The 13,383-nt window shown below is 50.8% G+C and overlaps 1 protein-coding gene across 8 annotated transcripts in view; it reads right to left on the bottom strand.

The window, feature by feature from the left end:
- Positions 1 to 13,383, bottom strand: part of LOC144934194 (rap guanine nucleotide exchange factor 2-like) — a 231,928-nt gene that overhangs the window by 18,690 nt on the left and 199,855 nt on the right. For all 8 annotated transcript variants that reach the window (XM_078859767.1, XM_078859765.1, XM_078859770.1 and 5 more), the window contains 11 exons: positions 10,459 to 10,584; positions 8,942 to 9,113; positions 8,173 to 8,309; positions 7,376 to 7,534; positions 6,082 to 6,234; positions 5,297 to 5,461; positions 4,977 to 5,084; positions 4,535 to 4,738; positions 3,681 to 3,789; positions 3,237 to 3,465; positions 2,144 to 2,292 (listed from right to left, as the gene is read on the bottom strand). In XM_078859767.1, the coding sequence (XP_078715893.1) occupies positions 2,144 to 2,292; positions 3,237 to 3,465; positions 3,681 to 3,789; positions 4,535 to 4,738; positions 4,977 to 5,084; positions 5,297 to 5,461; positions 6,082 to 6,234; positions 7,376 to 7,534; positions 8,173 to 8,309; positions 8,942 to 9,113; positions 10,459 to 10,584 (1,711 nt within the window). The remainder of the gene's footprint in view (positions 1 to 2,143; positions 2,293 to 3,236; positions 3,466 to 3,680; positions 3,790 to 4,534; positions 4,739 to 4,976; positions 5,085 to 5,296; positions 5,462 to 6,081; positions 6,235 to 7,375; positions 7,535 to 8,172; positions 8,310 to 8,941; positions 9,114 to 10,458; positions 10,585 to 13,383) is intronic.

Genomic DNA, 13,383 nt, shown 5'->3' with positions numbered 1-13,383 from the left:
TAGGGTACACGTGACACATGCTGTACACTAGGACACACGTGACACACGCTGTACACTAGGACACACGTGACACACGCTGTACACTAGGGTACACGTGACACACGCTGTACACTAGGACACACGTGACACACGCTGTACACTAGGGCACACGTGACACACGCTGTACACTAGGGTACACGTGACACACGCTGTACACTAGGACACACGTGACACATGCTGTACACTAGGGTACACGTGACACACGCTGCACACTAGGGTACACGTGACACATGCTGCACACTAGGGTACACGTGACACATGCTGTACACTAGGGTACACGTGACACATGCTGTACACTAGGGTACACGTGACACATGCTATCAGCTAGGGTACACGTGACACATGCTATCAGCTAGGGTACACGTGACACATGCTGTGAGCTCGGGCACATGTGGATGGATACTCACTGACAGGAATTCCGTCTGGGATTGGCACAGGCCGGTTGGAGTGGGCACGTGGGGTGGCGGAGAGTGGGAATGGAAGGGAGCAGAATGTATTGAGATTTGCACATGACTTGTACATCAGACTCTCTCTAGATTTACAGCAATGTGGGAGTCTACGTGAACCAAATGGGCAACTGAGCAGAGGCAGACGGGGCCTAAGAAGCAGTTGCCAACAGCAGAGCTCTCCCACGCTGCTTCACTCAGTGCGCACAGACAAAACTGGAACACAACATCAACAGCGTAGAGCAGATGGTGCCTTTCAAGCAGACAGCACTTACAAAGCAGTGGTCAAACTGTGATAATTTCCAAACGAACGAAATAGTAAATGTCCCTGTAAAAATTGCCCACAGTTGCACAGCAGCCCTCGTGAAGACAACGTGAGTTTGAAATTGCCACTCAGTGGTGTAGAAGACAAATCTGACTTGGTGGTGGTGCGATTGTTTTGCAATGCAATGAACTGAATCTGTCTCTGATTAAGAACGATTTCGTGGCGCAGGGGAGCAGAGAGACGACAAATACACAGCCACACTTCGCACACTGCCAACAAAAACATTGGACAACACACCGTGCTTTAACCATAACAAACCAATAAACACCTAACCCATGACATGGGTCACGAGTGCAGACTTGTAAAAATAATATCTTTCCTGTTTTGAGGTTTAACAAATGCGACGCTTCACATGACACGCGTGCAAGGATATTCATGCCCCGACCTTTAAAACACGTTTAATGCAACAATTAACGAGGAGACATTTCGATCTCATGGGTCTAATCGGGTCGAGACAGCTGCACATCAACCACAACAGTGGTTTCATGAGACATACACGCCAGGTGCTTCTTGTGTGTGACAGGAACCAGAAGCACGCAAGGGTTCTCATAATTAAGGTGCAAGGGTTTACCGAAAGAGACGCACGCAAACACGCCAGGCAGTTCTTTGAAAACAAGGTGCGTGGACATGTTGTGGGCGAGAGACTTCCTCTCAAGCAACTTCTGGTTTCGTGAGCGCAAGGTGTTCTCTGCCTTTCTAACTGTGCACAGCAGCAGCACACACGGCAACAGTCCCCGTTCAGTGCAGCGCTGCATAGAATTTGCTCGGTCATTACATATCTAACCCACGACTTGTTCGTACATATTACTGACACTATCAAAGCCCTCCAAGAATACTTCCAGTTAAAAGAGGCGTGGGAAAAAAAACTGAAATATACGTAGAGTAAGAACAATCTGCATTAGCCTAAATACGAGTAGGAATTGGGAAATGTTTCATAGTGGTGTATTATTTTTTTTTTACACGCGGGCCATAGATAAGAGAGCCTCGTTACAACCGAGGCTGTTGCTGAAGTGGTAACAAGCGGGGTTTGCAGTGGATCCTTATCAGAGGCCTTGTTTGTGATGTTGCTGCAGGGCAGAGAGAATTAACAATTGCCAAGATGCCTCCTGCTGGCCAGGCTCGCAACGAAGCATCGGCCAAATTAGTTCGTTGGCTGGGTAGACAGCAAACTAAGATTAAACTCGCTCTGCCATTATATAGGACGTAAAAAAAAGTTCTTTCCAGAATTTCTCCCTCCGGCTAGAGGGAGAATCCGTGTTGGATCCGATGCGCTCGTGGCTACAGGGCGGAGCGCCCGCCGCTCGCGTGGGCCGCTGCACCGCGGCAGGAGTACCTGGTGCGGTGCCGAGTTCCGCCGTTCCGTGGCACTGCACCAGGTCGGGGTTCGAGGAGGAGAGGCTGGCGGGCGTGGGCAGCGGCGCGGGGCACGGCCGCGGGGCCTTAACGCCCAGCACGATGTCATCCTGGGTGACCGCCACCTCGCTGCGCAGCATGCCACGGGGGGGGGCGGGGGAAGGGAGACGCCTGACGGTTAGTGGCTTTTCGCGAACCTCATGGACACACGTGCCGGGGGGGATGGGGGGGGTGGCTCTGTGGCCGCCGTGCTGCTGCGCTCCTCAGCTGCTAGGCTACCGACAAAACCGCACCGAGCCAGAACCACGCTGCCCAAACGTCTCGAGCAGCACAAGTGCGCAGAGCGGCGAAGCACACACACATATAGGCAACACGGGTGCAAATAAACATGTGTGTCAAACCGGGGCTCAGATATATACATTTCAAGAGCACGTGAATGGAAACGGCCTCATAATTTAGGGCACTAATTTAAAAAGAACGAAATGAAACTAAAATTTTAAAACTCATTTCCAAAACTTTCACTTGTTAAACTGTCATGAAAGCTCATTACCAAGAAAGTGCAGAAATATGTCATGATATGTGAAGCACAAAAAGCCATTCTTATTTTAACAGTGGATATAATTATTGGCCAGGTTTGATGGTGCGCTCTATTACCCCGTTAACTCATCAATCTGGCGAATTTTAATTTGGTGCGAGTCTGCTGATGAGGCCAACTACAATCGCTTCACTCAACCCGCACTAGTTCCGGTGGCACAATATGATATCAATAATACAAGATACTGTGCAAGATATCAATAAAATGACAAGATACCGCACAAGATGATATAAATGACAAGATTCTGCATCAGATACTATCACAAGCACTGCGATGCCACAAGCCAAGAGACCCACGTGATTGCCTGTGGCCAGGACACTGAGGAACAACAGCATCTCGCCATCCAGGGAGACCTGTATACGTGGATTGCACACACCAAGGCACACCCGCCGAATCATTCAAATGTTATCATCTGGCTAATCTTCCCGGCCATTGCACCGAGATGAACGCAAGCACGTCAAGTGGCTGAGCTTCCCACCTGGACGGTTTGGTGGGCAGGAGATTGATCTTGGACTTGGTCATGAGTTTCTTGAGCTTGCTCTTGCCCATGGAGTTGCCTTTCTTGTCCTTGGAGCGCTCGTGGCCGGGCGGCAGCTCCAGCTGCACCGTGAGGTCGGGGATGGAGTAGCGCTTGTCGGCGATGCGGGGCTTGTGCTGCACGCCGCTCGTCTGCTCCTCCTCCAGACGGTGGCAGATCTCCTTGTAACCTGGAGCCGGGGCCGGGTGCCAAGCGAAACGCCATCGGATTGTTTCTTCAAGCGGGACAGCATCCGCGAGAGGCGCGCACGCAACCCGGTGTGTCGATGTGATAAACGACCAAAACAAGAGGAGACCGTCCGCTTTGTTTTGCGGGCTGAGCGTCTCGGACGCGACGCACAGCGGGGGGCCTCTCCCTGGGAGCGAGTGTGTGCGTTGGACTCACTGAGAAGGTTGTTCTTGACGGTGATGGAGAGATGGGTGCTCTTCTTCATGATGTCCATGGCTTGTGACAACAGCACATTGTCAAAGTTCTGACCATTCACCTCCAGAATCTGGGAGGTGAACAAACCAAGGTGACAACACATTCTCGTCAGTACACCCCCACACAACGTACATGCCACGTCTCTCACCCTTTACCAAGCCTAACATGGCCATCAGACTCAGCTAGGGGCCAGCGGACGAGCGAGCGACTCTACAAGTCAACAGTGGCTGTCCTATGAATAGACTTGCCCCTGCCATAGGAGTGTGGAACTTCCACCAGTGGCTCAGGGGTGTAAGCAGGAGATGAGCACCAACTAAATGCTAATACTCCTACCGTAAGGACAGTAGATTTAACGGCATCGCACTGTAGGTACAAAATCTCTCAGCCTTATCCAGACTACCAGCTCAAAAGAACTGAAGGTGTGGCCAGTGTAGGCCAGATTACCAATTCCCAAGAGGCACATGACAGCAGCAAACATTGATGACCATACTGGACTGATCAGTCCCAATGAAAATGAAACCAGCATACAGCTGTGTCTGCTTCCCTGCTGTTGGGACAGCCACATTTTTAGTCAGTGGTCTAAACGACAAAACGGCCACACAAGTTTAGTTCTTTTGAGCTGGTGGTCTAGAAAAAGCTGTTGTACGTGCGATGCTGCACACCCGCGTGCGATGTGAATTCTGATTGTTTCTCCGGCTTGCGTTGACGTTTCTGTCGCGCTGGGTTTCCATTGCAGATTCGACATAAGGACAGTCAGTAGCGGGCATTGACGATGAGGGGAGGTGGAGGGGGAGGGGAAGGCACGACGGCCGCACCTGGTCTCCACGCTTGAGGCCGCTCTCGCTGGCCTTGCTCTGCAGGTCCAGGGAGGAGACGTAGAGTGGGAAGCCGCGGTCCTGCCCGCCGTCGAGCTTGAAGCCCAGCGGGGACTCGCGTGATGCCCGTCGCACCGTCACGTGGCGCACGCGTGCCTTGGCCGCACACGCGATGTTCAGCAGCCGCAGGTGGCCGTGCATCTTCTGCAGCAGGAGGTCACCCGATCAATCAATCAGTCATCAATCGATCTACAGTTTTACGTGCAAATATCGCCCCTCGATAAAGTAGGCGTCGGCGCGCATTGTGACGATTATTTGAATCCTTCAACGTATTAAAGAGGCAGGTAAGAGCTAAACATGTGCAACAGTTGCTTTTGAATCAGAGACTTTATTCATGTGCACCGCAGCGTGCGCTGGTGCAAGCCACATGCTCGCTGTGTACCTCTCTCTCCAGGCAGCTCTCAAAGTTCTCCAAGAACTGCATGAGGTCAGGGTCGGACTCGAAGTCGTTGAAGTGGTTGTTCACCCAGAGCAGCACCACCCGAGTCACCTACCCCACACACGCACGCTCAGCCACATGCTTCCACGCTATTTCGGTTTCCATTTGCCACGCACACACGCACACCTATACGGGCATGCACATCGCAATATGGCAGGGCCGAGCTATGCAGTACCAAACACGCAGCCCACTTCATTCATTTAAAAAAGGCAAACGTGGCTAAGCGTGCGCTGTGGGTTGACGCACGGTAGACGTGCCCACACCTTGTCTCGTAGGCTGGAGTCGTTGAACCACTGCAGCAGACGCTTGCCGATGTCGAGGCCGTGGGGCTGGAACGTGCGGTAGGTGAGCAGGAAGTCCTCCACATAGGTGGGGTCCACCACCGAGTGCTCCTCCACCAGGTGGTTGATGAGTCTCTCGGGGGTGCCCTGCGCGGAGTCACGCAAGTCAGGCTCGGTCCGTCACGGAACGGGTCGCACGCACGCACAAGTCTGTGGGTGTGCGTGCGCCGCAGCAAGCACTTCGCTGGGGGACTTTTATTGAACGAGCGGTAGGTATTTCGCCGTTGAAAATGTGATGCTCGGAAGATCACATCAACCCAACGATAAAGTAATATTTTTACCACCATTGGAACCTCATTTGCCAGTAAAAAATATGATAATTGTTTTTTTTACCCTTCTATCTGGAAACAAAACTGACACCTTTTTACAAGGAGTCATGTTTGCATAGACCACAATACCTGCAGTCATAATGCAAACAAAAAACATAACTCTAATAATGTATGCACTGTCCTTGAAGTTTATTGGTCCACACCCGAGACAGCTTTCCTTAGAGCCTAGTCTCACATGGTGTTGGACCAGATGACGCCAAAAGGCGCACAACCAATTATAATATTTTTTACTTACGTAAGTAAACAACCATGTTGCAGAATAAATCGAAAGCAATGCATAGTCACGGAAGTAATATTGATCAGAAATGAATTTCCAGCGACGAGAAAGTTGGCTCTGACCCAATCACTTTAGAAGCCAAGGCGAGGATGGTCACGAACCTTGATGACGATGTGGCCCTTGCGCGTGCCGGTGCGGTCCAGCTCGCGGTGTTCCTTCACCATGACGATCTCGCCCTCCTCCTCCACCTTCTGCATATTGCGCTCCACCTTGTTGAGGATGCGGCAGTAGTCCTTCTGCGCTATGCACACAAACTGCACGCAGGACACGCACGCAGCAAGCCAGCATGATATGAATTTCCTCCCAGAACAAACTTTGGAAATTTAATCAGCGAGTGTGAAAACTGCCCCTGTGAACAGGGTGTTAAGCCACGAGCCCATTAAATGTTGCCCTTTCTTTAGAGTCTTGACGAGACGGTGATCTTAAACGAGCCATTCATTTTAGCTCGGTGACTCTGCACACGCTTGCACGCTTGGGAGACAAGAGTTCAATGCTGAATTATTTTTCAGAAATAGATGTGTTGGTTTAATATCAATGACCTGACCACCCCTATGTTTCCATTCCTGAGCCCTTTGTTCAAAAGATTTTTAGGCTCTGTTTAAAGTATGACACTGGCCGCTAACAATATTCGTAACACATACAAACTTTCTAACAGCATTCCTATTATGCCCAACTACCACTGCACCGTTGAAACATCACCTTGATGGCTTTATCATTGTAATAAGTGATGTTACAACAGCCACACAGGGTAGTAATGGGCCTCAGTGATGCCGGGAGTGTTCAAGTGTCAGGGACGATGGTTTAATATCAAGGTATGGGATAAAAGTCTGATACTTCCACAGCTGTATCGGACGCTTCTCACACATACAAATAATAACATGCCTAAGAATCTACCATGACAATGAAACGATGCATTACCACAGGATTTACATACAAAGCAACCACTGAAGTAATAATTGATTAAAATAAACAACAATTAAACTTTTTTTTATGTTACCAGGTAAGGCCTACCGAGCTATCCAGCTCTTTTTCAGAAGCAACCTGGCCACAACTGATAGCTCAGCGAAGTGGCTACCCACGTGGACATTTATGGCAGCTAAATACTCGAAACGCATGTTTTAATTGTGGAGGGATAATACCGGAAGACCCGGAGAAAAATCCACGCGACCACGGGGAGAACATGCAAACTCAAAATATACAGCAGGCTTCAGGGTTGGGATCGAACCCATGACCTCCTGTATACCGGGCGAGGGAGTTAACATCTCGCCATCACAGAAATGGCACGGCTCCCAGGCCCCGTCCTGCGGCGAAGCCTCCGTGTGGGCGCTTGTCGCGGTGACTCACGAGCGTGAGCGGCAGGGGCCTTCGCTCCACGACAGCGCCGGGCGCTCTCACCTGACAGTCGTCCACTTTGGTCTTCATGACGCCGGTCATGAGCTCCTTCTCCATGGAAGGCGACACCCCGAAGCAGTTGCCCATGCACAGCGTCTCGGTGCGCCCGTCGGCGCGACTGATCTCCACCGAGCCGTTCAGGATTACGCACCACGAGTCCAGCTGAGGGCCGCAGGGGACACAACGAGGGTTGGGTCAGCGGCACGATGGGAGGTCACAGCACGGGCGAAGAAGCCTTCAAAAATGACTTCACCAGCCCGGTTCCCCTGGCGCAGCCTCTGGTAGCTGTGTTTGAATCATACTAGAGATGTTGCTGCACGTTCAGTTTCAGTTTCATTTATTAGGTATAGCCCTGTGAGCCATTCGGCTCTTGAATCGGGAGCAACCGCAACAAACAAAAACATGAACAAAAAACATCTTAAAGTGAATAATGTGACTAAATACAAACAGAAAATCCAAGAAAAGACAGCAAAATATTGCAGAAAAAGCACCGTACACCAACGTTGTGTGCAAAAATCCCAGTGGGATGCAAGTCAAACAACAACCACAAGACAACTTAGATTAAGGCCATCGGTCTAACTCCGTATTACCACAAACAAACATGGCCAAACCAAAAAACTTTTCGAAATCACCAAAATAAAGCCATAACAGCAATGTAACAGTGATCATAGGAACTGTGACCGAATTTGGTGAGGACAATGAATGGGATCGTTAGCCCTGAAGATAACGGGTGGTGGTGGTGGTGATGGCCATGCTGATGGAAATGACGACGCGCAATTAGAAGAGAGTTGCGCAGGTACCTCCTCTCCATCGCGCAGTACCACGGTGCCGGCCTTCTCCACCACGGCAAACACCATGGAGGCGCACAGCTCGCGCCGCACCGACATGGTCATGTTGGCGAACGCGGGGAACTGGTGCATGAACTCCAGCAGCTGCTCTGTGGGGTACAGTGACGCGGTGCCGCGCTGCGCGTCAACCTCACGCTGTCCGCTGCGACCCCTCGGCGCCTCGGAGAGTGACCGCTAACGATGTTCGGTAACACTTTGGTCCTCCTGGCCATCATTTACTGACAGCGCTGTGCTGTGGGATTCCATCCTTCCCCCGCTCTGCTGTCCTTTCCCCAACACGTCCGATTATCACGGTTGGCAACGGATGGTGCGAAAAAAGTTCTACATACATATCTAGAATTATTAGAATATGTTTTTCCCCTTTTTTCTGGCAACAAAACTAAAAGCTTTTTACAAGGAATCATGTGTGCATTAACCACAATACATGTGGTCAGAATGCAAACAAAAAACACACTCTGATAATATATGCATTGTCCTTGAAACTGATTGGTCCACACCAGTTTTGTTACCAGAAAAAAGGGGAAAAACGTATTATTATATTTTGGTACTGGCAAAGGAGGTCTTATGATATCTAGCATTAATTTTACAGCTGACGTTTTCAATATCACGGACTTTCTCGTATTTAATCGTCCGAAATTGTTAGCTAATACAGCAACATTTCAGTTTCTCCTGCAGTGAGGCCGCGGTGAGGCTGGGGCGGTGAGGCCACGGCGGCTCGTACCGATGTCATCGTCGGTGCGGTCTGCGGGGTCCTTCTCCAGGCAGTCGCGCACCATGTCGCGGCTCGACACCGACATGGACGCCTGGTCCAGGTCCTCCTCGTCGTCCTCGTCCGAGTCCACCACGGTCTCCGTGAGGCCCGTCAGGTCCATGTCACCCAGCTCGCTCTCCGTCTGCAGCGCACGCGCAGCGCACACGCACCTTCGTGACGGAGCTCGGCGTGCACACATGTACAACAACAACCACCATTCACCGCTAAGTGGCAGTGACGTCACCACGGTGCTGGTGCCAGGCTATGTGCGCTTTAAGGCCACGTGAAGTGTAGAACGACTGCTGGCAGGAAGGTCCCGGGACAGACCCAGTTGCCACGTGTTGACTGACTGAGATGACTGGCAGATGCATCACCTGTGTCCCCTACTGTGCCACCTTACTGTGTTTTAAGTGCCCGATGTCCCGCGCGCTGTGCACGTGCACACACCGTACACATGCACACAAGCACGACGATCACCCAACAACCAACGTTACATATGAAGTAACCGGCGCCTTCCTGTGCCCGAGCTCCTTGCGACTAAAGTAAGAGTTATCTGATATCCACGTCGGTAAGAAAGCAACACCTGGTAGGTGACCAATAGTCTAGCTTTGACCCTCGTGTAGAGGCAGGCAGCAGGGGTGACCCAAGCAGAGCAAGGCTGGTTAAGCCGTCGCTGCTCAGTGGAGCACGTAGCGAGCGCAGCGGCTCTCCTGCTCGAGAGGCAAAGCTACTCCTCGTCCTTTATAATAATCATCATCATCATCAACGCATTCATGAGCTCCCAAAGTTCTCAAATGAGTATCTAAAATCCGATCTGGTCGTAACATTCACCACTTTGTGTGCTCAATTATCTTGTAAGCACTCATCATTAGGACACGCATCTTTAAAAGTAACTTTAAAATACAAACATGAAAACATATTTTTTTAAAAACTTTGTAAATGGAAAAAACGTTCATTAGACGCCATCGACCTGCGAATCCACAGTTATCCCCTATGTCTGGACACGTGCACAGAGTGGGAGGTTCGGATAAAAGTACATCCTGACCGTAAGGCAGATGCTCACACTCACATCGTCAAACTAAAACCTAAATTGTAAGAATTTATATTTACCAGGTAAGGCCCACTGAGCTATATCGCCCTTTTTCAGAAGCCACCTGGCCACAAATGACAGCTCAACGAAGTGGCTTATCATGTGGAAACTTATAGAATCCAAATACTCTAAATGTATGTCGATTATAAATGAGGAAAACAACCGGAGGATTCAGAGAAAAATCCACGCGACCATGGGGAGAGACATGCAAACTCACCTCCCTCTTTCAGGGACCACGTGGACCCCACTTACACACTGGAAAACGTGCGGCCACAGCTATTTGTTTTTTTTTGAAAACCATGACTCATCCGCAGCTTCTGTAAAATCACGAGATCATAGCCAATAGCGCAGGGGTGCGGGGGTTAGTGAGCGGGCAGGAGGGGAGATGGGAGGTTACCTGGAAGATATCCGAGAGGCTGCTGCTCTCCGACTCGCTGGCGATGCTGCAGCCTGACAGGCTGGCCGTCACGGGCCGGTGGAGCCCCTCCCCGGCATGGTGCATCTTGTTCGAATCGGCTGGGAGCTGCAGCACAAAACAGCACATTAGTGACGAGCACTCACAGAAATGCACCCACCCGCACGCCCCGCAACACACCCACTCACACGCCCCGTAACGCACCCACTCACACACCCCGCAACGCACCCGACTCACATGCCCCGCAACACACCCACTCACAAGCCGTACAACGCACCCACTCGCATGCCCTACAACGCACCCACTCGCATGCCCTACAACGCACCCACTCTCACACGCCCCGCAACACACCGCACCCGACTCACATGCCCTGCAACACACCCACTCACAAGCCGTACAACGCACCCACTCACATGCCCTACTACGCACCCACTCACGTGCCCTACAACGCACCCACTCGCATTCCCTACTACGCACCCACTCATGTGCCCCACAACGCACCCACTCACATGCCCCGCAAAGCACCCACTCGCATGCCCCGCAACACACCTAATCACGTGCGCCACAACGCACTCACTCACACACTAGAGGATCACAGCCCATACAGCGCACGTCGTCCCTAGAAATGACCATAAACATCTCAGGCCTTAAGACACAAATGGCCAAAAGGCACCAGATTAATTCACGTATACAAAATGCTGCCACTTTGACAATGCCGCGTTTCGATGTGGACGCACCAATGAATGACAAAATTAACCGTTCAAAAGGATCCTAACAGCCAGCGACTTGGCACATACAACTGGAAAATGTAAAATAGTGCCGGAGCCATTGTGTCATTTCTGCACTGGCCGAGTGCATTGGCCAGAACCACAACGCAAACACAGGGGCGGCACATCCTGGAACAACGCACGAGGACGGTGACGCCACGCAAAACAACGCGGTCTCCGCATGCGGTGAGCTGCAAGGAAACTCCCTCTCTCTCATCTCCCTGTGTTCACCAGCTGACCGCAATCTACCCCGATACCGAACGCCCGAGGTTTTAACAACAGTGCGGCAAAAAAGTACTGACCCATACCCACGTGATTTAAAACATGGTAATCTAATCTGTTAATTCAGCAAAGGTGTTACGAAAAAAAAAAGCTGCTTATCCAAAACCAATGTACACGCCAGTCTTCTTAAAATGGAAAACATTTACTCCAACAGACTCGCACACAAACACACATTTAAAGTAGTTACATTTTGGTAAAAAAAACACCCAAAGGGAGTTCGTACACAAACCCAAGGTACATATCTACCCACTACGCCGCCCGATAAACTTAAGAAGGTCCCACTGGTATTCACGACAAAGAGGGGAAGGGGGGGGGCTTCAGGTTTAATGCTCCCTCTCGGGGTGGCGCACTTGTCGGCAGAGAGCCTGTGCGATATCATCAGGGGACATTGTCCACTACTCAACATTACGGTCACTGGGAAGTGAGATTAGGTCAGATGGCAATGCGCTGTCATCAATTTCAAAAGGATAAGAGCAGCGTCCTATGGCCTGTAACTGAATTATGAATACGTTCGGTCCACATCCATCACGTTATCGGCGCTACTCATCCTTCCACGACAGGCGACGCCGGAGGCAATCTGATGTTAAAAACAGCAAAGCGAAAACGTGGCTATATTTCAGGCGATAACCCAAATCACCCTCAACTCAATAAAAAGCACAGTCTCTTCTAAAAGAGCCGAAGACCATTTTTCAGCAACACTCACCGCCTTCATCGGCCTCAAAGGGCGGCCCCCTCTTCTTTCTCTCACCACTCCGCGCTTGAGATTGAAAATGGATATTACGCTTCCATTCAAGCGAGACCAGCAGGACAAACAATGGCAACGACGCCGCTCGCAGGGTCCGCACGCCTCCGTCGCGCTGCGCACGCCTCCGTTGCGCTCCGCACGCGTCAGCGAATGGGGGGGGGGGCATCGCTGCGAGTGCCACTTCCCTGCACTTTCACACGCACCCGGCGATGGGCTCAGCCCAAAGCGGAAAGGAAAGGGGTGGGTGGGTGGGGGTGGCGCCTTTTCCTTCCCCGTCTCCACAGGTTTATGGACGTGGGATGCTGGTCGGAGGCCGAGGCTGAGAAACTCAAAGTTTCCCGAATCTGTTTGTGGGCGAGGTCTACAGGAAACGTTTCACGTCTCGCTCGCTCGTTCGCTCGCCCTGCTTTCCCGTGGCCCCTGCACCCTCCACATCCCCGCCTCCCACGCGCCGCTCTCGCACTGCGTACTGCTGCCTCCTGCCACCTGGTATGCAGGAGTTCGTAGGTTCGATTTCGACCCTGATGCTTGAAAATTCGGAGTTTGCATGTCTCTCTCCCCGTGGTCATGTGTATTTTTCTCCGGGTCCTCCGGTTTTTCCCTCCACATTTCGAATCAACGTGTGTTTAGAGTATTTGGCTGCTATAAATTTCCACGTGACAAGCCACTTCGTTAAGTTATCGTTTGTAATAGCCAGGCCACTTCTGAAGAAGAACTATATAGCTCAGTGGGCCTTAACTGGTAAAATAAAAATGATATTTCGATTTAAAGCTTTGGTGACTGCAGGGATTCATCTTCTTGGTTCTTTCGGTAAAGTCACGTAGAATGGAAATAATAAAATAAAACATAATAAAATAATTCAATTCTCACGACGTTTCGGCCACAACGCAAGCAGCCGTCCTCAGGTGAGAATTTAATTAATGTATTATGTATTAATTTATTATTTCCATTATACGTGACTTTACCGAAAGAACCAAAAAGATAAAAATGATAGTTCTATTATTTTTTATATAAACAGCTGAGTTTTCCCAAGCCAGCTCCACCTCATTCATCCACTGCACTGACACTGCTTCCGACCACCCCCCCCCCCCGCCCCCAATTCTGTTTGTGTTG

Source organism: Lampetra fluviatilis, chromosome 9 (genome assembly GCF_964198595.1).
Source record: "Lampetra fluviatilis chromosome 9, kcLamFluv1.1, whole genome shotgun sequence".
NCBI classification, from domain to species: Eukaryota; Metazoa; Chordata; class Hyperoartia; order Petromyzontiformes; family Petromyzontidae; genus Lampetra; species Lampetra fluviatilis.
This window is presented reverse-complemented; position numbering and strand designations above follow the sequence as displayed.